This window comes from Salmo trutta, unplaced genomic scaffold, assembly GCF_901001165.1.
Source record: "Salmo trutta unplaced genomic scaffold, fSalTru1.1, whole genome shotgun sequence".
Lineage (NCBI taxonomy): Eukaryota > Metazoa > Chordata > Actinopteri > Salmoniformes > Salmonidae > Salmo > Salmo trutta.
The window spans coordinates 681,184-708,134 of NW_021822992.1; the positions used below are offsets into that span (position 1 = coordinate 681,184).

At 45.3% G+C, this 26,951-nt stretch overlaps 2 protein-coding genes across 2 annotated transcripts in view; both read right to left on the reverse strand.

Annotated features, from left to right (window-relative positions):
* LOC115187885 (CUB and sushi domain-containing protein 3-like) overlaps positions 1-26,951 on the reverse strand; it is a 1,475,978-nt gene that overhangs the window by 538,800 nt on the left and 910,227 nt on the right.
* LOC115187958 (eukaryotic translation initiation factor 3 subunit H-like) overlaps positions 1-26,951 on the reverse strand; it is an 82,597-nt gene that overhangs the window by 16,136 nt on the left and 39,510 nt on the right. The window contains exon 4 of the mRNA XM_029747050.1: positions 7,816-7,915. Coding sequence (XP_029602910.1) covers positions 7,816-7,915 — 100 coding nt within the window. The remainder of the gene's footprint in view (positions 1-7,815; positions 7,916-26,951) is intronic.

The window sequence follows — 26,951 nt, forward strand, 5'->3', positions numbered from 1 at the left end:
ATGACATTCAACCCAGTTCAATTCAAAGTCAATTACATTCAATCCAGTTCAATTCAAAGTCAGTTACATTCAATTCAAAGTCAATTACATTCAATCCAGTTCAATTCAAAGTCAATTACATTCAATTCAAAGTCAATTACATTCAATCCAGTTCAATTCAAAGTCAATTACATTCAAACAGTTCAATCAAAAGTCAATTACATTCAATCCAGTTCAATTCGATTTGATTGCCAGCTCCACAAAATGTAGTATAATGTACTAATTTGCCATGTGTGTTTATAAAGCTGGATCATATAGACAGCAGTCATGGTAAACTGACAGTAGAGACAACATAACATGACAGTATTGTCTAGTATAAAGCTGGATCATATAGACAGCAGTCATGGTAAACTGACAGTAGAGACAACATAACATAACAGTAGTGTCTAGTATAAAGCTGGATCATATAGACAGTAGAGAACATAACATAGGACAGTATTGTCTAGTCTAATTCAGTGCAGTCTCTCTTCCTGCCTTTCATTTAAAAGATAACAAAAAACAGCAGCTTATAAAACATCAAATACCACCACACGGAAGAACCCATCATAGAAAACTGAAGCACTCCTTTGAAATAATATATTATTCATATTGTCCTCATAATAACGGTGGTGAAATGAGCCTCGCTAGCCGAGCAAATAGAGCTGCTATTGTCCTCCTGGCCTTTCAATCAGCAGCGTATTCAGAGACACTGATGAGGACCCGGTGCATAAAAACAGGGTTCCTAGTCATTATCACAACATAGCCAAACATTATCACAAAACAGAAAAGAACATTTCTTATTGGACAAAATGCAGGTAGTCTCTCGTTGTTTCAGTCTCGTTTTCTCCAACTTGGTGCCTATAATGAACACGACCCAGCAAAACGAAGGAAAAGCTCAACAATGAACTGGACAGAGAGTCAGATAGAGTCAGTGGCTAAGCAACCAGCCAATAAATGAGCAACTGACCCCAGAGGGGAAATAACTACTAGGCTGATACGTAGGTGGGGGGGGGTAGGGAAGGGTGGGGGGGGGGGGGGGTGGGGGGTAGGGGAGGGGGGTAGGGGGGTAGGGAGGGAGGTAGGGTGGGGTGGGGGGGTAGGGAGGGAGGTGGGGGGGTAAGTGAGTAGGTAAAGGTAGGTAGGTAGGTAGGTAGGTAGGTAGGTAGGTAGGTAGAGGTAGGTAGGTAAAGGTAGGTAGGTAGAGGTAGGTAGGTAAAGGTAGGTAGGTAAAGGTAGGTAAGTGGGTAGGTAGGTAGAGGTAGGTAGGTAGGTAGGTAGGTAGGTAGGTAGAGGTAGGTAAGTGGGTAGGTAGGTAAGGGTAGGTAGGTAAGGGTAGGTAGGTAAAGGTAGGTAGGTAAGTGGGTAGGTAAAGGTAGGTAGGTAAGTGGGTAGGTAGGTAGAGGTAGGTAGGTAGGTAGGTAGAGGTAGGTAGGTAAGTGGGTAGATAGGTAGAGGTAGGTAGGTAAGTGGGTAGGTAAGTGGGTAGGTAGGTAGGTAAGGGTAGGTAGGTAAAGGTAGGTAGGTAAGGGTAGGTAGGTAAAGGTAGGTAGGTAAGTGGGTAGGTAAAGGTAGGTAGGTAAGTGGGTAGGTAGGTAGAGGTAGGTAGGTAGGTAGGTAGAGGTAGGTAGGTAAGTGGGTAGATAGGTAGAGGTAGGTAGGTAAGTGGGTAGGTAAGTGGGTAGGTAGGTAGGTAGGTGGGTAGGTAGGTAGGTAGGTAAGTGGGTAGGTAGGTAGAGGTAGGTAGGTAAGTGGGTAGGTAGGTAAGGGTAGGTAGAGGTAGGTAGGTAGGTAGGTAGAGGTAGGTAAAGGTAGGTAGGTAGAGGTAGGTAGGTAAGTGGGTAGGTAGGTAAGGGTAGGTAGGTAGAGGTAGGTAGGTAGGTAAGGGTAGGTAGGTAGAGGTAGGTAGGTAGGTAGGTAGGTAGAGGTAGGTAGGTAAGTGGGTAGGTAGGTAAGGGTAGGTAGGTAGAGGTAGGTAGGTAAGTGGGTAGGTAGGTAAGGGTAGGTAGGTAGAGGTAGGTAAAGGTAGGTAGGTAAAGGTAGGTAGGTAGAGGTAGGTAGGTAGGTAGAGGTAGGTAGGTAAGTGGGTAGGTAGGTAAGGGTAGGTAGAGGTAGGTAGGTAGGTAAGTGGGTAGGTAGGTAGAGGTAGGTAGGTAGGTAGGTAGGTAGGTAGGTAGAGGTAGGTAGGTAAGTGGGTAGGTAGGTAAGGGTAGGTAGGTAGAGGTAGGTAAAGGTAGGTAGGTAAAGGTAGGTAGGTAGAGGTAGGTAGGTAGGTAGAGGTAGGTAGGTAAGTGGGTAGGTAGGTAAGGGTAGGTAGAGGTAGGTAGGTAGGTAAGTGGGTAGGTAGGTAGAGGTAGGTAGGTAAGTGGGTAGGTAAAGGTAGGTAGGTTAGGTAGGTAGGTAGGTAGAGGTAGGTAGGTAAATGTAGGTAGGTAGGTAGAGGTAGGTAGGTAAGTGGGTAGGTAGGTAGAGGTAGGTAGGTAAAGGTAGGTAGGTAAGTGGGTAGGTAAAGGTAGGTAGGTAGAGGTAGGTAGGTAGGTAGAGGTAGGTAAAGGTAGGTAGGTAGAGGTAGGTAAAGGTAGGTAGGTAGAGGTAGGTAGGTAAAGGTAGGTAGGTAAGTGGGTAGGTAAAGGTAGGTAAGTGGGTAGGTAGAGGTAGGTAGGTAGGTAGAGGTAGGTAGGTAAGTGGGTAGGTAGGTAGAGGTAGGTAGGTAAAGGTAGGTAGGTAAGTGGGTAGGTAAAGGTAGGTAAGTGGGTAGGTAGAGGTAGGTAGGTAGGTAGAGGTAGGTAGGTAAGTGGGTAGGTAGGTAGAGGTAGGTAGGTAAAGGTAGGTAGGTAAGTGGGTAGGTGTAGGTAGGTAAGTGGGTAGGTAAAGGTAGGTAGGTAGGTAGAGGTAGGTAGGTAAGTGGGTAGGTAGGTAGAGGTAGGTAGGTAAAGGTAGGTAGGTAAGTGGGTAGGTAAAGGTAGGTAAGTGGGTAGGTAGAGGTAGGTAGGTAAGTGGGTAGGTAAAGGTAGGTAGGTAAGTGGGTAGGTGGAGGTAGGTACGTAAGTGGGTAGGTAGGTAGAGGTAGGTAGGTAGGGGTGGGTAAGTAGGTAGGGGTGGGTAAGTAGGTAGGGGTGGGTAGTAGATGTGTGGGTGGGTAGGTAGGTAGGTGTGTAGGGGTAGGGGGGATGGTAGGGGGGGTAGTAGGTGGGTGGGTAGGGATGGGGGTAGGTAGTAGAGGTTGGCATGGCCAATTAATTAGGGCCGACTTCAAGTTCTCACAACAAATCGGTAATCAGCCTTTTTTGACGCTGATTATAGCCGATTACATTGCACTCCACGAGGAGACTGCGTGGCAGGCTGACCACCTGTTACGCGAGTGCAGCAAGGAGCCAAGGTAAGTTGCTAGCTAGCATTAAACTTATCTTATAAAAAAACAATCAATCTTCACATAATCACCTGTTAACCTAGTAATATCATCAACCATGTGTAGTTAACTAGCTTGTCCTGCGTTGCCTCTTAATTTATCGTTGAATCACAGCCTACTTCAACTTCGCCAGACGGGTGATGATTTAACAAAAGCACATTCGCAAAAAAAGCACAATCGTTGCACCAATGTACCTAACCATAAACAAATGCTTTTCTTAAAATCAATACACAAGTATATATTTTTAAACCGGCATATTTAGTTAAAAGAAATTCATGTTAGTAGGCAATATTAACTAGAGAAATTGTGTCACTTCTCTTGTGTTCAGTGCAAGCAGAGTCAGGGTATATGCAGCAGTTTGGGTCGCCTGGCTCGCTGTGAACTGTGTGAAGACCATTTCTTCCTAACAAAGACCGTAATTAATTTGCCAGAATTGTACATAATAATGACATAACATTGAAGGTTGTGCAATGTAACAGGAATATTTAGACTTAGGGATGCCATCCGTTAGATAAAATACGGAACGGTTCCGTACTTCACTGAAAGAATAAACGTTTGGTTTTTGAAATTATAGTTCCTGGATTTGACCATATTAATGACCTAAGGCTCATATTTCTGTGTTTATTATATTATAATTAAGTCTATGATTTGATATTTGATAGAGCAGTCCGACTGAGCGGTGGTAGGCAACAGCAGGCTCGTAAGCATTCATTCAAACAAAACTTTACTGCGTTTGCCAGCAGCTCTTAGCAATGCTTGAGGCACAGCGCTGTTTATGACTTCAAGCCTATCAACTCCCGAGATCAGGCTGCCTATAAGAACATCCAATAATCAAAAGGTATATGAAATAACAAAATCGCATAGAGAGAAATAGTCCTATAATTCCTATAATAACTACAACCTAAAACTTCTTACCTGGGAATATTGAAGACTCATGTTAAAAGGAACCACCAGCTTTCATATGTTCTGATTAAGGAATTTAAACGTTATCTTTTTACATGGCACATAATACACTTTTCCTTTCTTCTCCAACACTGTTTCTGCATTAATTAAACCAAATCGAACATTTATTTGAGACTAAATAGATTTTCTGTATGTATTATATTAAGTAAAATAAGTGTTCATTCAGTATTGTTGAAATTGTCATTATCACACACACACACACACACACACACACACACACACACACACACACACACACACACATATATACATACATATAAATAAAAACAAAATCGGTCTTTTAACAAATCGTTATTGGCGTTGAAAAATCATATTCGGTCGCCCGCTAGTAGGTAAGTGGGAGTGGGTAGGGGTAGGTGGGAGTGGGTAGGTGGGTAGGTAAGGGTAGGTATTGGTAGGTATGGGGTAAGGGTAAGGGTCGGTAGGTGTGGGTAAAGGTAGGGGTAGGTAGGTAGGTAAGGGTAGGTAGGTGGGTAGATGGGGGTAGGTAGGTAAGGGTCGGTAGGTGGGAGTGGGTAGGGGTAGGTGGGAGTGGGTAGGGGTAGGTGGGAGTGGGTAGGGGTAGGTGGGAGTGGGTAGGGGTAGGTGGAGAGTGGGTAGGGGTAGGTGGGAGTGGGTAGGGGTAGGTGGGAGTGGGTAGGGGTAGGTTGGAGTGGGTAGGGGTAGGTGGGTAAGGGTCGGTAGGTGTGGGTAAAGGTAGGGGTAGGTAGGTAGGCAGGTAAGGGTAGGTGTCGGTAGGTGTGGGGTATGGGTAAGGGGTGGGTAAAGGTAGGGGTAGGTAGGGGTATGTAGGTGGGTAGATGGGGGTAGGTAGGTAAGGGTAGGTAGAGGTAGGTAGGGGTATGTAGGTGGGTAGATGGGGGTAGGTAGGTAGGGGTAGGTAGAGGTATGTAGGTGGGTAGATGGGGGTAGGTAGGTAGGGGTAGGTAGAGGTAGGTAGGGGTATGTAGGTGGGTAGATGGGGGTAGGTAGGTAGGGGTAGGTAGAGGTAGGTAGGGGTATGTAGGTGGGTAGATGGGGGTAGGTAGGTAGGGGTAGGTAGAGGTAGGTAGGGGTATGTAGGTGGGTAGATGGGGGTAGGTAGGTAAGGGTATGTAGAGGTAGGTAGGGGTATGTAGGTGGGTAGATGGGGGTAGGTAGGTAGGGGTATGTAGAGGTAGGTCGGGGTATGTAGGTGGGTAGATGGGTGGGTGGGTAGTTAGGTAGGTGGGTAGGTGGGTAGGTAGGTGTAGGTAAAGGTAGGGCTAGGTAGGTAGATAAAGGTAAGGGTAGGTAGGTAAGTGGGTAGGTAGGGGTAGGTGGGTAGGTAGGTGTAGGTAGGGTAGGTAGGGGTAGGTAAGGGTAGGTAGGTAGGGTAGGTAGGGTAGGTAGGTAGGTAGGTAGGTGTAGGGGTAGGTAGGTAGGTAGGGGTAGGTAGGTAGGGGTAGGTAGGTATGTAGGTAGGGTAGGGTAGGTAGGGGTAGGTAGGTAGGTAGGTAGAGGTAGGTAGGTAGGGGTAGGTAGGTAGGTAGGGTAGGTAGGGGTAGGTAGATAGGTAGGGGTAGGTGGGTAGGTAGGTAGGTAGAGGTAGGTAGGTAGGTAGGGTAGATAGGGGTAGGTAGGTAGGTAGGTAGGGTAGGTAGGTAGGTAGAGGTAGGTAGGGTAGGTAGGGGTAGGTAGGTAGGTAGAGGTAGGTAGGTAGGGGTAGGTAGGTAGGTAGGGTAGGTAGGGGTAGGTAGGTAGGGGTAGGTAGGTAGGGGTAGGTAGGTAGGTAATGGTAGGTAGGTAGGTGGGGTAGGTAGGGATAAGGGTAGGTAGGTAAGGGTAGGTAGGGGTAGGTAGGGTAGGGTAGGGTAGGTAGGGATAAGGGTAGGTAGGGTAGGTAGGTAGGTAGGTAGGGTAGGTAGGGTAGGGTAGGTAGGTAGGGATAAGGGTAGGTAGGTAAGGGTAGGTAGGTAGGTAAGGGTAGGTAGGTAGGTATGTAGGTAAAGGTAGGTAGGTAGGTAAGGGTAGGTAGGTAGGTAATGGTAGGTAGGTAGGTAGGTGTGAACATGAAGAAACTAACTAACTACAGAATAAGGAGAAATCCAAGCCAAAGCAAACACTTCCTAATATTGACTAAGTGCACCTATTTTAAAATCCAAAAGCAGTTTATTTTCTAGTCAATTTAATACCAGTCTGTTGGGATTCCATTTTTCATAAACTCAGCGTGTGGGAACTCAGAGCTATTTGAAATGTCTCCCTCTCATTACGCTGTATTCAGATGCAGTTTAAAATCAATGGCCGGCAGCCTGAGGGTCAAAGCCAGCCAGGCAGCAGATCAACGCGGCAGTAGAGTTGTTTGACAGCCCCAACACACACTAGTTATAAACCCCAATCATCACATCACTAAGAGCCTCTGATGAGGCTGTCCCTGCCCATGGGGAAAATAACATCACGCACTGGAATCTATTGAAGGGACTTTCAAAAGCACCGCATTGATGCTGAATTCTTATCAGGAAAGGTGCAGTTGGTATTTGTGCCTTTGTGTGTCTCTCTGTGCGTGTGTGTGTGTGTGTGTGTGTGTGTGTGTGTGTGTGTGTGTGTGTGTGTGTGCTCGTGGTATTGATGGCCTTTAGCAATTCTCATCCAGCTTCTGAAGTGGAGCTTGGTGCCTGTGTGGTGTGTGTGTGGTGTGTGGTGTGTGGTGTGTGGTGTGTGTGTGTGTGTGTGTTATTGATGGCCTTTAGCAATTCTCATCCAGCTTCTGAAGTGGAGCTTGGTGCCTGTGTGGTGTGTGTGGTGTGTGTGGTGTGTGGTGTGTGTGGTGTGTGTGGTGTGTGGTGTGTGTGGTGTCTGTGTGTGTCTGTGTGTGTCTGTGTGTGTCTGTGTGTGTCTGTGTGTGTCTGTGTGTGTGTGTGTGTGTGTGTCTGTGTGTGTCTGTGTCTGTGTGTGTCTGTGTCTGTGTCTGTGTGTGTCTGTGTGTGTGTGTGTCTGTGTCTGCGTGTGTGTGTCTGCGTGTGTGTGTCTGCGTGTGTGTGTCTGCGTGTGTGTGTCTGCGTGTGTGTGTCTGCGTGTGTGTGTCTGCGTGTGTGTGTCTGCGTGTGTCTGCGTGTGTCTGCGTGTGTCTGCGTGTGTCTGCGTGTGTCTGCGTGTGTCTGCGTGTGTCTGCGTGTGTCTGCGTGTGTCTGCGTGTGTCTGCGTGTGTCTGCGTGTGTCTGCGTGTGTCTGTGTCTGTGTCTGCGTGCGTGTGCGTGCGTCTGCGTGCGTCTGCGTGCGTCTGCGTGCGTCTGCGTGCGTCTGCGTGTGTCTGCGTGTGTCTGCGTGTGTCTGCGTGTGTCTGCGTGTGTCTGCGTGTGTCTGCGTGTGTCTGCGTGTGTCTGCGTGTGTCTGCGTGTGTCTGCGTGTGTCTGCGTGTGTCTGCGTGTGTCTGCGTGTGTCTGCGTGTGTCTGTGTGTGTGTGAGCTCACCCCTCTGCTGAGAAGTCCTTCTCCTTGCAGATCTCCATCAGTTTGGGTGTTAACCTGTAAGCCTTCAGGGACAGGGAGCCCTGGGCGGTCTTAATGGGATCTAGTGGGGAGGGAGTGAGAGGGGCAGGGGGAGAGAGAGCAAACGAGGGAGAGGGGGCGGGGGGGGGGGAGAGAGCAAGCAGCAGGGGGAGAGAGAGCAAACGAGGGAGAGAGGGGCAGGGGGAGAGAGAGCAAACGAGGGAGAGAGGGGCAAGGGGAGAGAGAGCAAACGAGGGAGAGAGGGGCAAGGGGAGAGAGAGCAAACGAGGGAGAGAGGGGCAAGGGGAGAGAGAGCAAACGAGGGAGAGAGGGGCAAGGGGAGAGAGAGAGAGGGGGCAGGGGGGAGAGAGCAAACGAGGGAGAGAGGGGCAAGGAGGGAGAGAGAGAGAGGGGGCAGAAGGGAGAGAGAGAGAGAGAGAAAGAAAGAGAGAGCGAGCAAGGGAGAGAAAGCGAGGGAGAGAAACAGATGTTAAGATTAAAACAAAGGTCTAACATTCTATTAAGTGGTTCTCTTACAATTTGGGACAACACACCATAAGACCTAACACATTCACCACGTTTAGCATCTAGAGAGAAACGCCATGTATAGAATCTAGAGAGAAACATCATGTATAGAATCTAGAGAGAAACACCATGTATAGAATCTAGAGAGAAACGCCATGTATAGAATCTAGAGAGAAACACCATGTATAGAATCTAGAGAGAAACACCATGTATAGAATCTAGAGAGAAACACCATGTATAGAATCTAGAGAGAAACACCATGTATAGAATCTAGAGAGAAACACCATGTATAGAATCTAGAGAGAAACACCGTGTATAGAATCTAGAGAGAAACACCATGTATAGAATCTAGAGAGAAACACCATGTATAGAATCTAGAGAGAAACACCATGTATAGAATCTAGAGAGAAACACCATGTATAGAATCTAGAGAGATGAGAGAAACACCATGTATAGAATCTAGAGAGAAACACCATGTATAGAATCTAGAGAGATGAGAGAAACACCATGTATAGAATCTAGAGAGAGGAGAAAAACACCATGTATAGAATCTAGAGAGAAACACCATGTATAGAATCTAGAGAGATGAGAGAAACACCATGTAAAAATTTCATGATTTTTTTTGTTCTTCCTAAACCAGGATTCAGACACGGCTAGGACATCCGGGTTGGCAGACTGTGCTAAAGCAGTGAATAAAACAAACTTAGGGAAGAGGCTTCTGATGTTAACATGCATGAAACCAAGGCTTTTACGGTTACAGAAGTCAGCAATATGAGAGCGCCTGGGGAATGGGAGTGGAGCCAGGCGCTGCAGGGCCTGGATTCACCTCTACGTCACCAGAGGAACAGAGAAGGAGGAGGATAAGGATAAGGGTACGACTAAAGGCTATAAGAACTTGTCATCTAGTGCGTTCGGAATATAGAGCAAAGGGAGCAGGTTTCTGGGCTCGGAAGAATAGATTCAAGGCATAATGTACAGACACAGGTATGGTAGGATGTGAATACAGTGGAGGTAAACCTAGGCATTGAATGACGATGAGAGACGTTTTGTCTCTAGAGATATCATTCAGACCAGGTGAGGTCACTGCATGTGTAGGATGTGAAACAACAGCTAAGGTATATTGAGCAGGGATGGAGGCTCTACAGTGAAATAAGACAGTAATCACTAACCAAAACAGCAAATGGACAAGGCATATTGACATTAGGGAGAAGCATGCGTAGCCGAGAGATCATAGCGACCAGCGGGTAGCTAGGCGGACCGGAGACACGGCGATTCAGAAAGCTAGCGGGCCGAGGCTAGCAGAAGGGAGACGTCGCGACGGTAGGGTCTGCTGTAGCCCCCTCTGGCGGTTACGTCGGCGGACCAGTCGTGATGGATTGAAAGCTAGCGGGCCGAGGCTAGCAGAAGGGGGACGTCGCGACGGTAGGGTCTGCTGTAGCCCCCTCTGGCGGTTACGTCGGCGGACCAGTCGTGATGGATCGAAAGCTAGCGGGCCGAGGCTAGCAGAAGGGAGACGTCGCGACGGTAGGGTCTGCTGTAGCCCCCTCTGGCGGTTACGTCGGCAGACCAGTCGTGATGGATCGAAAGCTAGCGGGCCGAGGCTAGCAGAAGGGAGACGTCGCGACGGTAGGGTCTGCTGTAGCCCCCTCTGGCGGTTACGTCGGCCGACCAGTCGTGATGGATCGGCAGGGCTAGGCAGTAAAAGGGTCCAGGCCAATTGACAGAATAGGTATCGGAGCCCAAGAAACTGGCTGATGGACCTCTTCAGTTAACAGTCCGATATGCTCTAGACAGCTAGCGGGCTGCGGCTAGCAGGCTAGCGGATGGCCCTTCGGGGGAAGTCACGATGGAGGACATGTAGTCTACACGCCATAGAAACACAATGGAATTTCCACCGCATACTACAATTCCCAGAGTACATTTCACTTCCCAGGGTGCAATGCTCCGCCCAGGGCTGCTGACTGGCTATTGGCTACTGCTAGCAAGCCCAGACAAACATGAAGCAGTCTACATACAGTATATTGTTGTCAAGTTATGAGTGTATTTCACATTACTTTTGGGTTGTGTAATCATATTATAATGCTCACATGTGACGCGAGCCTACCAGACGAGCTAAATGCCTTTTATGTTCGCTTCGAGGCAAGCAACATTGAAGCATGCATGAGAGCATCAGCTGTTCCAGATGACAGTGTGATCACGCTCTCCGTAGGAAGACCTTATTAAACAGGTCAACATTCACAAATCCAAAGAGGCCCGACGGATTACCAGGACGTGTACTCAAAGCATACGCGGACCAACTGGCAAGAGTCTTCACTGACATTTTCAATCTCTCCCTGTCTGAGTCTGTAATACCTACATGTTTCAAGCAGACCACCATAGTCCCTGTGCCCAAGAAAGCGAAGGTAACCTGTCTAAATGACTACCGCCCCGTAGCACTCACATTGGTAGCCATGAAGTGCTTTGAAAGTCTGGTCATGGCTCACATCAACACCAGAATGCCGGAAACTCTAGACCCACTCCTATTCGCATACCGCCCCAACAGATTCACAGATTACGCAATCTCTATTGCACTCCACACTGGCCCTTTCCCACCTGGACAAAAGGAACACCTATGTGAGAACGCTATTCATTGACTACAGCTCAGCGTTCAACACCATAGTGCCCTCAAAGCTCATCACTAAGCTAAGGACCCTGGGACTAAACACCTCCCTCTGCAACTGGATCCTGGACTTCCTGACGGGCCGCCCCCAGGTGGTAAGGGTAGACAACAACACATCTGCCACGCTGATCCTCAACACAGTGGCCCCTCAGGGGTGCGTGCTCAGTCCCCTCCTGTACTCCCTGTTCACCCACGACTGCGCGGCCGTGCACGACTCCAACACCATCATTCTATTTGTTGACGACACAACAGTGGTAGGTCTGATTACCGACAACGATGGGACAGCCTATAGGGAGGAGGTCAGAGACCTGGCCTGGTGGTGCCAGGACAACAACCTCTCCCTCAACGTGATCAAGACAAAGGAGCTGATCGTGGACTACAGGAAACGGAGGGCCGAACAGGCCCCCATTAACATCAACGGGGCTGTAGTGGAGCGGGTCGAGAGTTTCAAGTTCCTTGGTGTCCACAACACCAACCAACTATCATGGTCCAAGCACACCAAGACAGGAAGAGGGCACGACAAAACCTATTCCCCCTCAGAAGACTGAAAAGATTTGACAAGGGTCCCCAGATCCTCAAAAGGTTCTACAGCTGCACCATCGAGAGCATCCTGACCGGTTGCATCACCGCCTGGTATGGCAACTGCTCGGCATCTGACCATAAGGCGCTACAGAGGGTAATGCGAACTGCCCAGTACATCACTGGGGCCAAGCTTCCTGCCATCAAGGACCTATATAATAGGCTGTGTCGCTGTTTACTCTCTACGCATAGTCACCTGTACCCCCGCACATTGACTCGGTACCGGTACCCCCTGTATATAGCCTCCACATTGACTCGGTACCGGGTACCCCCTGTATATAGCCTCCACATTGACTCGGTACCGGTACCCCCTGTATATAGCCTCCACATTGACTCGGTACCGGTACCCCCTGTATATAGCCTCCACATTGACTCTGTACCGGTACACCCTGTATATAGCCTCCACATTGACTCTGTACCGGTACCCCCTGTATATAGCCTCCACATTGACTCTGTACCGGTACCCCCTGTATATAGCCTCCACATTGACTCAGTACTGGTACCCCCTGTATATAGCCTCCACATTGTTATGTAATTGTCTTGTGTGTTACTTTTTGATTTTAATTATTTTCACTTCCGTTTACTTAGTAAATATTTTCTTAACCAACAGCTGCATCGTTGGTTAAGGGCTTGTAAGTCAGCATTTCACTGTAAGGTCTACTACACCTGTTGTATTCAGCATTTCTCTGTAAGGTCTACTACACCTGTTGTATTCAGCATTTCACTGTAAGGTCTACTACACCTGTTGTATTCAGCATTTCACTGTGAGGTCTACTACACCTGTTGTATTCAGCATTTCACTGTAAGGTCTACTACACCTGTTGTATTCAGCATTTCACTGTAAGGTCTACTACACCTGTTGTATTCAGTATTTCTCTGTAAGGTCTACTACACCTGTTGTATTCAGCATTTCACTGTGAGGTCTACTACACCTGTTGTATTCAGCATTTCACTGTAAGGTCTACTACACCTGTTGTATTCAGCATTTCACTGTAAGGTCTACTACACCTGTTGTATTCAGCATTTCACTGTAAGGTCTACTACACCTGTTGTATTCAGCATTTCTCTGTGAGGTCTACTACACCTGTTGTATTCAGCATTTCACTGTGAGGTCTACTACACCTGTTGTATTCAGCATTTCACTGTGAGGTCTACTACACCTGTTGTATTCAGCATTTCACTGTGAGGTCTACTACACCTGTTGTATTCAGCATTTCACTGTAGGTCTACTACACCTGTTGTATTCAGCATTTCACTGTAAGGTCTACTACACCTGTTGTATTCAGCATTTCACTGTAAGGTCTACTACACCTGTTGTATTCAGCATTTCACTGTGAGGTCTACTACACCTGTTGTATTCAGCATTTCACTGTAAGCTCTACTACACCTGTTGTATTCAGTATTTCACTGTAAGGTCTACTACACCTGTTGTATTCAGCATTTCTCTGTAGGTCTACTACACCTGTTGTATTCAGCATTTCACTGTAAGGTCTACTACACCTGTTGTATTCAGCATTTCACTGTGAGGTCTACTACACCTGTTGTATTCAGCATTTCACTGTAAGGTCTACTACACCTGTTGTATTCAGCATTTCACTGTGAGGTCTACTACACCTGTTGTATTCAGCATTTCACTGTGAGGTCTACTACACCTGTTGTATTCAGCATTTCACTGTAAGGTCTACTACACCTGTTGTATTCAGTATTTCTCTGTAAGGTCTACTACACCTGTTGTATTCATCATTTCACTGTAAGGTCTACTACACCTGTTGTATTCAGCACCTGTTGTATTCACATTTCTCTGTAAGGTCTACTACCACCTGTTGTATTCCAGCATTTCACTATAAGGTCTACTACACCTGTTGTATTCAGCATTTCACTGTAAGGTCTACTACACCTGTTGTATTCAGCATTTCTCTGTAAGGGTCTACTACACCTGTTTGTATTCAGCATTTCACTGTGAGTCTACGTACACCTGGTGTATTCAGTATTTCACTGTAAGGTCTACTAGCACCTGTTGTATTCAGCATTTCACTGTAGGTCTACTACACCTGTTGTATTCAGCATTCACTGTAATGTCTACTACCCTGTGGTATTCAGCATTTCTCTGTAAGGTCTACTACACCTGTTGTATTCAGCATTTCACTGTGAGGTCATATCTACACACCTGTTGTATTCAGCATTTCACTGTGAGGTTTACTACACCTGTTGTATTCAGCTTTCACTGTAAGGTCTACTACACCTTGCTTGTATATCAGTATTCACTGTAAGGTCTACTACACCTGTTGTATTCGACATTTCACTGTAAGGTCTACTACACCTGTTGTATTCAGCATATTCACTGTAAGTTCTACTACAACCTGTTGTATTCAGCATTTCACTGTAAGGTCTACTACACCTGTTGTATTCAGCATTTCACTGTAAGGTCTACTACACCTGTTGTATTCAGCATTTCACTGTAAGGTCTACTACACCTGTTGTATTCAGCATTTCACTGTAAGTTCTACTACACCTGTTGTATTCAGCATTTCACTGTAAGGTCTACTACACCTGTTGTATTCAGCATTTCACTGTGAGGTCTACTACACCTGTTGTATTCAGCATTTTCACTGTAAGGTCTACTACACCTGTTGTATTCAGCATTTCACTGTAAGGTCTACTACACCTGTTGTATTCAGCATTTCACTGTAAGGTCTACTACACCTGTTGTATTCAGCATTTCACTGTGAGGTCTACTACACCTGTTGTATTCAGCATTTCACTGTAAGGTCTACTACACCTGTTGTATTCAGCATTTCACTATAAGGTCTACTACACCTGTTGTATTCAGCATTTCACTGTAAGGTCTACTACACCTGTTGTATTCAGCATTTCACTGTAAGGTCTACTACACCTGTTGTATTCAGCATTTCTCTGTAAGGTCTACTACACCTGTTGTATTCAGCATTTCACTGTAAGGTCTACTACACCTGTTGTATTCAGCATTTCACAGTGAGGTCTACCTACACCTGTTGTATTCAGCACATGTGACTAAATTTAGTAGAATAACAATAATGTTACAATGCAAATATCACGTGTAAAATAGCTAATCCTCCCTTGCACTGCTTCGGTTCACCTTTTTAGCGTCGTTGTTTCGGTGGGCCGGACCCTCAATCTGCTCTGAAAGCAAAGTATTCCCCTAGTTGGCATCTGGAACCAGTTATACCAAGTGGAGTTATGCTGTTTGAGTTGGAAGAAGCCATGCTGTGGGTATTCTCTCTTCTAGCGTGCACAAGCAGCCTGGCTAGCTCACTACTGCCCCCTAGAGAACATTCAGACAAATGACCAGACGGACTCCATCCTCTCAATCCTTATATGATATGAGACACATTTGACAGAAGTACCGAATTTAACAAAAAAAAATTATAATACCGAACCGTTTTTTTTCATGTTTTAGTATCGGAAGATGTATCCAAGTTTCAGTATACCGTGCAACACTACTGACAAGTAAACATAAATATTATTTGTTTACTTCACAGATGGGAAAGATTAAAGTTGACTTTGATTCCTACACGTCAATGAATCCAGTTTGAGTCATACATGTTAATGAACCAGGTGTTATAAAAGCCATTTCCCCTCACTACTTCCTCTCTGTGTTATAAAAGCCATTTCCCCTCACTACTTCCTCTCTGTGTTATAAAAAGCCATTTCCCTCACTACTTCCTCTCTGTGTTATAAAAAGCCATTTCCCCTCACTACTTCCTCTCTGTGTTATAAAAAGCCATTTCCCCTCACTACTTCCTCTCTGTGTTATAAAAAGCCATTTCCCCTCACTACTTCCTCTCTGTGTTATAAAAAGCCATTTCCCCTCACTACTTCCTCTCTGTGTTTTAAAAAGCCATTTCCCCTCACTACTTCCTCTCTGTGTTATAAAAGCCATTTCCCCTCACTACTTCCTCTCTGTGTTATAAAAAGCCATTTCCCCTCACTACTTCCTCTCTGTGTTATAAAAGCCATTTCCCCTCACTCTTACTATAAAGCATTCACTCTTCTCTGTGTTATAAAAGCCATTTCCCCTCACTACTTCCTCTCTGTGTTATAAAAGCCATTTCCCCTCACTACTTCCTCTCTGTGTTATAAAAAGCCATTTCCCCTCACTACTTCCTCTCTGTGTTATAAAAAGCCATTTCCCCTCACTACTTCCTCTCTGTGTTATAAAAAGCCATTTCCCCTCACTACTTCCTCTCTGTGTTATAAAAAGCCATTTCCCCTCACTACTTCCTCTCTGTGTTATAAAAAGCCATTTCCCCTCACTACTTCCTCTCTGTGTTATAAAAGCCATTTCCCCTCACTACTTCCTCTCTGTGTTATAAAAGCCATTTCCCCTCACTACTTCCTCTCTGTGTTATAAAAGCCATTTTCCCCTCACTACTTCCTCTCTGTGTTATAAAAGCCATTTCCCCTCACTACTTCCTCTCTGTGTTATAAAAGCCATTTCCCCTCACTACTTCCTCTCTGTGTTATAAAAGCCATTTCCCTCACTACTTCCTCTCTGTGTTATAAAAGCCATTTCCCCTCACTACTTCCTCTCTGTGTTATAAAAAGCCATTTTCCCCTCACTACTTCCTCTCTGTGTTATAAAAGCCATTTCCCCTCACTACTTCCTCTCTGTGTTATAAAGCCATTTCCCCTCACTACTTCCTCTCTGTGTTATAAAAGCCATTTCCCCTCACTACTTCCTCTCTGTGTTATAAAAAGCCATTTCCCCTCACTACTTCCTCTCTAACTGTGATAATTGAGATTCCTCTGAGGCGCTTTGATCCATTTAGAGCGGGTTGCATCCCAAATGGCACCCTATTCCCTATATAAATGGCACCCTATTCCCTATATAGATGGCACCCTATTCCCTATATAGATGGCACCCTATTCCCTATATAGATGGCACCCTATTCCCTATATAGATGGCACCCTATTCCCTATATAGATGGCACCCTACTCCCTATATAGATTGCACCCTACTCCCTATATAGATGGCACCCTATTCCCTATATAGATGGCACCCTATTCCCTATATAGATGGCACCCTATTCCCTATATAGCGCACTACTGGTTGACCAGAGAGCCCTATATAGGGAATAGGGTGCCATTTGGAATGAATCTTAGGTATTGACTTCATTATTGATATCCAATGGATTAACAGTGGTCCCTCATTAAACATGAAGAAGACTGAGTTATGAACTGCTGGTCTTCCTGACAGACATTAAATTCTCTGACAACAGCTCTGGTGGTCATTCCTGCAGTCAGCATGCCAATTGCACATTCCCTCAACTTGAGACATGTGTGTCATTGTGTTGTGTGACACAACTGCACATTTTAATATTTCAGAGTGGCCTTTAATTGTCCCCAGCACAAGGTGCACCTGTGTAATGATCATGCTGTTTAATCACTTTCTTGATATGCTGCAACTGTCAGGTGAATGGATTATCTTGGCAAAGGAGAAATGCTCACTAACAGGAATGTAAACATATTTGTGCACAATTTCAGATGTTTTTGGTGCGCGTGGAACATTTCTGGGATCTTATTTCAGTTCATGAAACATGGGACCAACACTTTACATGTTGCATTTATATTTTTGTTCATTATAGTTACTCCACAATGCTAACCGAAATGACAGCTAACAATTTTTCCAAAACATGCATCCTGTTTGCAACAAGGCACTGAAGTAATACTGCAAAACATTTGGCAACGCAAATAGATTTTTGGTCCTGAATACAAAGTGTTATGTTTGGGGCAAATACAACACATTACTGAGTACCAGTCTACATATTTTCTAGCATAGTGGTGGATGCATCATGTTATGGGTATGCTTGTAATCGCTAAGGACTAGGGAGTTTTTCAGGATAAAAAAAACTTAATGAAGCTAAGCGCAGGTGAAAACCTGGTTCTGCTTTCCTCCAGACAGTAGGAGATTAATTCACATTTCAGCAGGACATTAACCTAAAACACAAGGCCAACACTACACTGGAGATGAATACCAAAAATACTGTGAATATTCCTGAGATGCCGAGTTACAGTTTAGACTTAAATCTACTTGAAAATCTATGGCAATGATCAACAACCAATTTGACAGAGCTTGAATCATTAAAAAAATAATAGTGGTGTTTTACACACTCCAGGTGTGGAAAGCTTTTAGAGACATCGCAGAAAGTCTCTCCACTGTAATCACTGCCTAAAGTGCTTTTACAAAGTATTGCCTCGTGTGTGTGTGTGTGTGTGTGTGTGTGTGTGTGTGTGTGTGTGTGTGTGTGTGTGTGTGTGTGTGTGTGTGTGTGTGTGTGTGTGAGAATACTTATATAAATTAAATATTTCATTTTCAAAAAAACATGTTTTCACTTTTTCATTATGGGGGTATTGTGTGAAGATGGGTGACCTTTTTTTGTTTTAAATAAATGGAATCCATTTTGAATTCAGGCTGTAGCGCAACAAAATGTAGAATAAGTCAACGGGTATGAATAGTTCCCCTGTGGGGCCCTGCTGTGGATTCTAGCCATGAAATGTCTGGCACGGCCAAATCGTTTTCTGAAGTTGTCAGATTGCCTCGTGCGATGCTTCGTCCTTCTGTCCGTGTGGACAGAGATGCTTCGTCCTTCTGTCCGTGTGGACAGAGATGCTTCGTCCTTCTGTCCGTGTGGACAGAGATGCTTCGTCCTTCTGTCCGTGTGGACAGAGATGCTTCGTCCTTCTGTCCGTGTGGACAGAGATGCTTCGTCCTTCTGTCCGTGTGGACAGAGATGCTTCGTCCTTCTGTCCGTGTGGACAGAGATGCTTCGTCCTTCTGTCCGTGTGGACAGAGATGCTTCGTCCTTCTGTCCGTGTGGACAGAGATGCTTCGTCCTTCTGTCCGTGTGGACAGAGATGCTTCGTCCTTCTGTCCGTGTGGACAGAGGTGCTTCGTCCTTCTGTCCGTGTGGACAGAGGTGCTTCGTCCTTCTGTCCGTGTGGACAGAGGTGCTTCGTCCTTCTGTCCGTGTGGACAGAGGTGCTTCGTCCTTCTGTCCGTGTGGACAGAGGTGCTTCGTCCTTCTGTCCGCGTAGACAGAGGTGCTTCGTCCTTCTGTCCGCGTAGACAGAGGTGCTTCGTCCTTCTGTCCGTGTGGACAGAGATGCTTCGTCCTTCTGTCCGTGTGGACAGAGATGCTTCGTCCTTCTGTCTGTGTGGACAGAGATGCTTCGTCCTTCTGTCTGTGTGGACAGAGATGCTTCGTCCTTCTGTCTGTGTGGACAGAGATGCTTCGTCCTTCTGTCTGTGTGGACAGAGATGCTTCGTCCTTCTGTCCCGATACAGATGGCACCCCGTTCCCAATACAGATGGCACCCCGTTCCCTATACAGATGGCACCCCGTTCCCTATACAGATGGCACCCCGTTCCCGATACAGATGGCACCCCGTTCCCGATACAGATGGCACCCCGTTCCCGATACAGATGGCACCCCGTTCCCGATACAGATGGCACCCCGTTCCCGATACAGATGGCACCCCGTTCCCGATACAGATGGCACCCCGTTCCCGATACAGATGGCACCCCGTTCCCGATACAGATGGCACCCCGTTCCCGATACAGATGGCACCCCGTTCCCGATACAGATGGCACCCCATTCCCAAAATAGATGGCACCCTATTCCCTATATAGATGGCACCATGTTCCCTATATAGATGGCACCATGTTCCCTATATAGATGGCACCGTTCCCTATATAGATGGGACCCTATATAGAGATGGCACCCTATTCCCTATATAATTGGCACCCTATTCCCTATATAGATGGCACCCTATTCCCTATATAGATGGCACCCTATTCCCTATATAGATGCACCCTATTCCCTATATAGATGGCACCCTATATATAGATGGCACCCTATTCCTTGTATAGATGGCACCCTAGATAGTTGGCACCCTATTCCCTATATAGATGGCACCCTATATAGATGGCACCCTATTCCCTATATAATTGACACCCTATATAGATGGCACCCTATTCCCTATATAGATGGCACCCTACTCCCTATATAGATGGCACCCTACTCCCTATATAGATGGCACCCTATTCCCTATATAGATGGCACCCTATAAAGTTGGCACCCTATTCCCTATATAGATGGCACCCTAATCCCTATGTAGATGGCACCCTATTCCCTATATAGATGGCACACTATTCCCTACATAGATGGCACACTATTCCCTACATAGATGGCACCCTATTCCCTACATAGATGGCACCCTATTCCCTACATAGACTATTCCCTATATAGATGGCACCCTATTCCCTACATAGATGGCACCCTATTCCCTATATAGACTATTCCCAATATAGATGGCACTCTATACTCTATATAGATGGCACCCTATTCCCTATATAGATGGCACCCTATTCCCTATATAGATGGCACCCTATTCCCTATATAGATGGCACCCTATTCCCTATATAGATGGCACACTATATAGATGGCACCCTATTCCCTATATAGATGGCACCCTATTCCCTATATAGATGTCACCCTATTCCCTATATAGATGGCACTCTATATAGATGGCACCCTATTCCCTATATAGATGGCACCCTATTCCCTATAGAGATGGCACCCTATTCCCTATATAGATGGCACTCTATATAGATGGCACCCTATTCCCTATATAGATGGCACTCTATATAGATGGCACCCTATTCCCTATATAGATGGCACTCTATATAGATGGCACCCTATTCCCTATATAGATGGCACCCTATTCCCTATATAGATGGCACCCTATTCCCTATATAGATGGCACCCTATTCCCTATATAGATGGCACCCTATTCCCTATATAGATGGCACCCTATTCCCTATATAGATGGCACCCTACTCCCTATATAGATGGCACCCTACTCCCTATATAGATGGCACCCTATTCCCTATATAGATGGCACCCTATTCCCTATATAGATGGCACCCTATTCCCTATATAGATGGCACCCTACTCCCTATATAGATGGCACCCTATACCCTTTATAGATGGCACCCTATTCCCTATAGAGATGGCACCCTATTCCATATATAGATGGCACACTATATAGATGGCACCCTATTCCCTATATAGATGGCACTCTATATAGATGGCACCCTATTCCCTATATAGATGGCACTCTATATAGATGGCACCCTATTCCCTATATAGATGGCACCCTATTCCCTATATAGATGGCACCCTATTCCCTATATAGATGGCACCCTATACCCTTTATAGATGGCACCCTATTCCCTATAGAGATGGCACCCTATTCCCTATATAGATGGCACCCTACTCCCTATATAGATGGCGCCCTATTCCCTATATAAATGGCACCCTATACCCTTTATAGATGGCACCCTTTTCCCGATATAGATGGCACCCTATTCCCTATTCCCTATATAGATGGCACTCTATATAGATGGCACCCTATTCCCTATATAGATGGCACTCTATATAGATGGCACCCTATTCCCTATATAGATGGCACCCTATTCCCTATAGAGATGGCACCCTATTCCCTATATAGATGGCACTCTATATAGATGGCACCCTATTCCCTATATAGATGGCACTCTATATAGATGGCACCCTATTCCCTATATAGATGGCACTCTATATAGATGGCACCCTATTCCCTATATAGATGGCACCCTATTCCCTATATAGATGGCACCCTATTCCCTATATAGATGGCACCCTATTCCCTATATAGATGGCACCCTATTCCCTATATAGATGGCACCCTATTCCCTATATAGATGGCACCCTACTCCCTATATAGATGGCACCCTACTCCCTATATAGATGGCACCCTATTCCCTATATAGATGGCACCCTATTCCCTATATAGATGGCACCCTATTCCCTATATAGATGGCACCCTACTCCCTATATAGATGGCACCCTATTCCCTATAGAGATGGCACCCTATTCCATATATAGATGGCACACTATATAGATGGCACCCTATTCCCTATATAGATGGCACTCTATATAGATGGCACCCTATTCCCTATATAGATGGCACCCTATTCCCTATATAGATGGCACCCTATTCCCTATATAGATGGCACCCTATACCCTTTATAGATGGCACCCTATTCCCTATAGAGATGGCACCCTATTCCCTATATAGATGGCACCCTATATAGATGGCACCCTATTCCCTATATAGATGGCACCCTATTCCCTATATAGATGGCACCCTATATAGATGGCACCCTATTCCCTATAGAGATGGCACCCTATTCCATATATAGATGGCACACTATATAGATGGCACCCTATTCCCTATATAGATGGCACTCTATATAGATGGCACCCTATTCCCTATATAGATGGCACTCTATATAGATGGCACCCTATTCCCTATATAGATGGCACCCTATTCCCTATATAGATGGCACCCTATTCCCTATATAGATGGCACCCTATACCCTTTATAGATGGCACCCTATTCCCTATAGAGATGGCACCCTATTCCCTATATAGATGGCACCCTACTCCCTATATAGATGGCGCCCTATTCCCTATATAAATGGCACCCTATACCCTTTATAGATGGCACCCTATTCCCTATTCCCTATATAGATGGCACTCTATATAGATGGCACCCTATTCCCTATATAGATGGCACTCTATATAGATGGCACCCTATTCCCTATATAGATGGCACCCTATTCCCTATAGAGATGGCACCCTATTCCCTATATAGATGGCACTCTATATAGATGGCACCCTATTCCCTATATAGATGGCACTCTATATAGATGGCACCCTATTCCCTATATAGATGGCACCCTATTCCCTATATAGATGGCACCCTATTCCCTATATAGATGGCACCCTATTCCCTATATAGATGGCACCCTATTCCCTATATAGATGGCACCCTATTCCCTATATAGATGGCACCCTACTCCCTATATAGATGGCACCCTACTCCCTATATAGATGGCACCCTATTCCCTATATAGATGGCACCCTATTCCCTATATAGATGGCACCCTATTCCCTATATAGATGGCACCCTACTCCCTATATAGATGGCACCCTATTCCCTATAGAGATGGCACCCTATTCCCTATATAGATGGCACCCTATACCCTTTATAGATGGCACCCTATTCCCTATAGAGATGGCACCCTATTCCATATATAGATGGCACACTATATAGATGGCACCCTATTCCCTATATAGATGGCACTCTATATAGATGGCACCCTATTCCCTATATAGATGGCACTCTATATAGATGGCACCCTATTCCCTATATAGATGGCACCCTATTCCCTATATAGATGGCACCCTATTCCCTATATAGATGGCACCCTATACCCTTTATAGATGGCACCCTATTCCCTATAGAGATGGCACCCTATTCCCTATAGAGATGGCACCCTATACCCTTTATAGATTGCACCCTATTCCCTATAGAGATGGCACCCTATTCCCTATATAGATGGCACCCTATACCCTTTATAGATGGCACCCTATTCCCTATATAGATGGCACCCTATACCCTTTATAGATGGCACCCTATTCCCTATATAGATGGCACCCTATACCCTTTATAGATGGCACCCTATTCCCTATATAGATGGCACCCTATTCCCTATATAGATGGCACTCTATATAGATGGCACCCTATTCCCTATATAGATGGCACCCTATTCCCTATATAGATGGCACCCTATTCCCTATATAGATGACACCCTATTCCCTATATAGATGGCACCCTATTCCCTATATAGATGACACCCTATTCCCTATATAGATGGCACCCTATTCCCTACATAGATGGCACACTATTCCCTACATAGATGGCACCCTATTCCCTACATAGATGGCACACTATTCCCTATATAGATGGCACCCTATACCCTTTATAGATGGCACCCTATTCCCTATATAGATGGCACCCTATACCCTTTATAGATGGCACCCTATTCCCTATAGAGATGGCACCCTATACCCTTTATAGATGGCACCCTATTCCCTATTCCCTATATAGATGGCACTCTATATAGATGGCACCCTATACCCTTTATAGATGGCACCCTATTCCCTATATAGATGGCACCCTATACCCTTTATAGATGGCACCCTATTCCCTATATAGATGGCACCCTATACCCTTTATAGATGGCACCCTATTCCCTATATAGATGGCACCCTATACCCTTTATAGATGGCACCCTATTCCCTATATAGATGGCACCCTATTCCCTATATAGATGGCACTCTATATAGATGGCACCCTATTCCCTATATAGATGGCACCCTATTCCCTATATAGATGGCACCCTATTCCCTATATAGATGACACCCTATTCCCTATATAGATGGCACCCTATTCCCTATATAGATGACACTCTATTCCCTATATAGATGGCACCCTATTCCCTACATAGATGGCACACTATTCCCTACATAGATGGCACCCTATTCCCTACATAGATGGCACACTATTCCCTATATAGATGGCACCCTATACCCTTTATAGATGGCACCCTATTCCCTATATAGATGGCACCCTATACCCTTTATAGATGGCACCCTATTCCCTATAGAGATGGCACCCTATACCCTTTATAGATGGCACCCTATTCCCTATAGAGATGGCACCCTATTCCCTATATATATACTTTTGACCAGAGAGCCCTATATAGGGAATAGGGTGCCATTTGGAATGAATCCTAGGTATTCACTTCATTATTGATATCCAATGGATTAACAGTGGTCCCTCATTAAACATGCAGAAGACTGAGTGAGTTATGAACTGCTGGTCTTCCTGACACACAGTCAGGGAACATCAGTCTCTTCTGTCATGTTCAAGTGTTCAACTGTTAAACTGAGGAACACGTCCCCACAGAGCGCTGGTAACTAAAAGACTAGTGCTCTACTATAGAGGGAACAGGGTAACCATTTGGGACAGAGGTCACCCTGAAGATGTCTGAGGACAGGGGGACTAATGGAGGAAGACCTGTCAGAGCAATAGCATGAGGATGTAATCAAATCAAATGTATTTATAAAGCCCTTCTTACATCAGCTGATATCTCAAAGTGCTGTACAGAAACCCAGCCTAAAACCGCCCAAACAGCAAGTAATGCAGGTGTAGAAGCACGGTGGCTAGGAAAAACTCCCTAGAAAGGCCAGAATCTAGGAAGAAACCCAGAGAGGAACCAGGCTATGAGGGGTGGCTAGGAAAAACTCCCTAGAAAGGCCAGAATCTAGGAAGAAACCTAGAGAGGAACCAGGCTATGAGGGGTGGCTAGGAAAAACTCCCTAGAAAGGCCAGAACCTTAGGAAGAAACCTATAGAGGAACCAGGCTCTGAGGGGTGGCCAGTCCTCTTCTGGCTGTGCCGGGTGGAGATTATAACAGAACATGGCCAAGATGTTCAAGTCTTTATCATATTCAGACCATCATGAAGACGTCCTGAAACACAGCTACTGACAGAGGCAGCAGAGGACATGACCTGGGTCATGTGATCAATCAAACCTCATTTATGTACAGCGCCTTCAGGAAGTGTTCACATCCATTTCTGACTTTTTACACATTGTTGTGGTACAGCTTGATTTTAAAATGGATCAAATTTATATATATATATATTTTTTTTTTTTGTCATTGGCCTTCCAACAGTAACCCATAACGTCAAAGTGGAATTATGTTTTCTACACATTTTGCATGGGGCAGATTTTTTCTCTCTCCCTGTTTTAAAGCTAATTTCCTGCAATTCTACAAATTCTTCCATGTCTTATGTGTGTTTATATGATACCATGGGTCGAAGACCAACGGAGTAACAATAAAATACCGACTCATTCCAGGGTTCTTCTTTATTTTTTACTATTTTCTACATTCTACAATAACAGTGAAGACATCAAAACTATTAAATAATACATATGGAATCATGTAGTAACCAAAAAAAAAGTGTTAAACAAATTAAAAAATATTTTACATTTGAGATTCTTCAAAGTAGCCACCCTTTGCCTTGACAGCTTTGCACACTCGTGGCATTCTCTCAACCAGCTTCATGAGGTAGTCACCTGTAATGCATTTCAGTTAACAAGTGTGCCTTGTTAAAAGTTAATCTGTGTAATTTCTTGCCGTCTTAATGAGTTTGAGACAATCAGTTGTGTTGTGACAGGGTAGAGGTGGTATACAGAAGATAGCCCTATTTGGTAACAGACCAAGTCCATATTATGGCAAGAACAGCTCAAATAAGCAAAGAGAAACGACACTCCATCATTACTTTAACGACATGAAGATCAGTCAATCCGGAAAATGTCAACAACTTTGATAGTTTCTTCAAGTGCAGTCGCAAAAACCATCAAGCACTATGATGAAACTGGCTCTCATGAGGACCGCCACAGGAAAGGAAGACCCAGAGTTCCCTCTGCTGCAGAGGATAAGTTCATTAGAGTTACCAGCCTCATGATGACCGCCACAGGAAAGGAAGACCCAGAGTTCCCTCTGCTGCAGAGGATCAGTTCATTAGAGTTACCAGCCTCAGAAATTGCAGCCCAAATAAATGCTTCACAGAGTTCAAGTAACAGACACATCTCAACATCAACTGTTTAGAGGAGACTGCATGAATCAGGTCTTCATGGTTGAATTGCTGCAAAGAAACCACTACTATTTTTGGGCTCCCGAGTGGCACAGCGGTCTAAAGTACTGCATCTCAGGGCTAGAGGCGTCACTACAGACCCTGGTTCGATCCTGGGCTTTATCACAACCGGCCGTGATCAGGAATCCAATTGGCTGCGCCACTCAGCCCAGGGTTGTCCGGGTTAGGTCGTCATTGTAAAATTTGTTCATAACTGACTTGCCTGGTTATTTTTAAAGGACACCAATAAGAAGAAGAGACTTGCTTGGGCCAACAAACATGAGCAATGGACATTCGACTTGTGGAAATCTGTCCTTTGGTCTGATGAGTCCAAATTTGCGATTTTTGGTTCTAACTGCAATGTCTTTGTGAGACGCAGAGTAGGTGAACGGATGATCTCTGCATGTGTGGTTCCCACCGTGAAGCATGGAGGAGGTGTGATGGTGTGGGAATGCTTTGCTGGTGACACAGTCTGTGATATATTTAGAGTTCAAGGCACACTTAACCAGCATGGCTACCACAGCATTCTGCAGCGATACACCATCCCATCTGGTTTGCACTTAGTGGGACAATCTTTAATTTTTCAACAGGACAATGACCCCAAAAAACACCTCCAGGCTGTGTAAGGGCTATTTGACCAAGAAGGAGAGTGTTTCAGTACTGCATCAGATGACCTGGCCTCCACAATCACCCGACCTCAACCCAATTGAGATGGTTTTGGA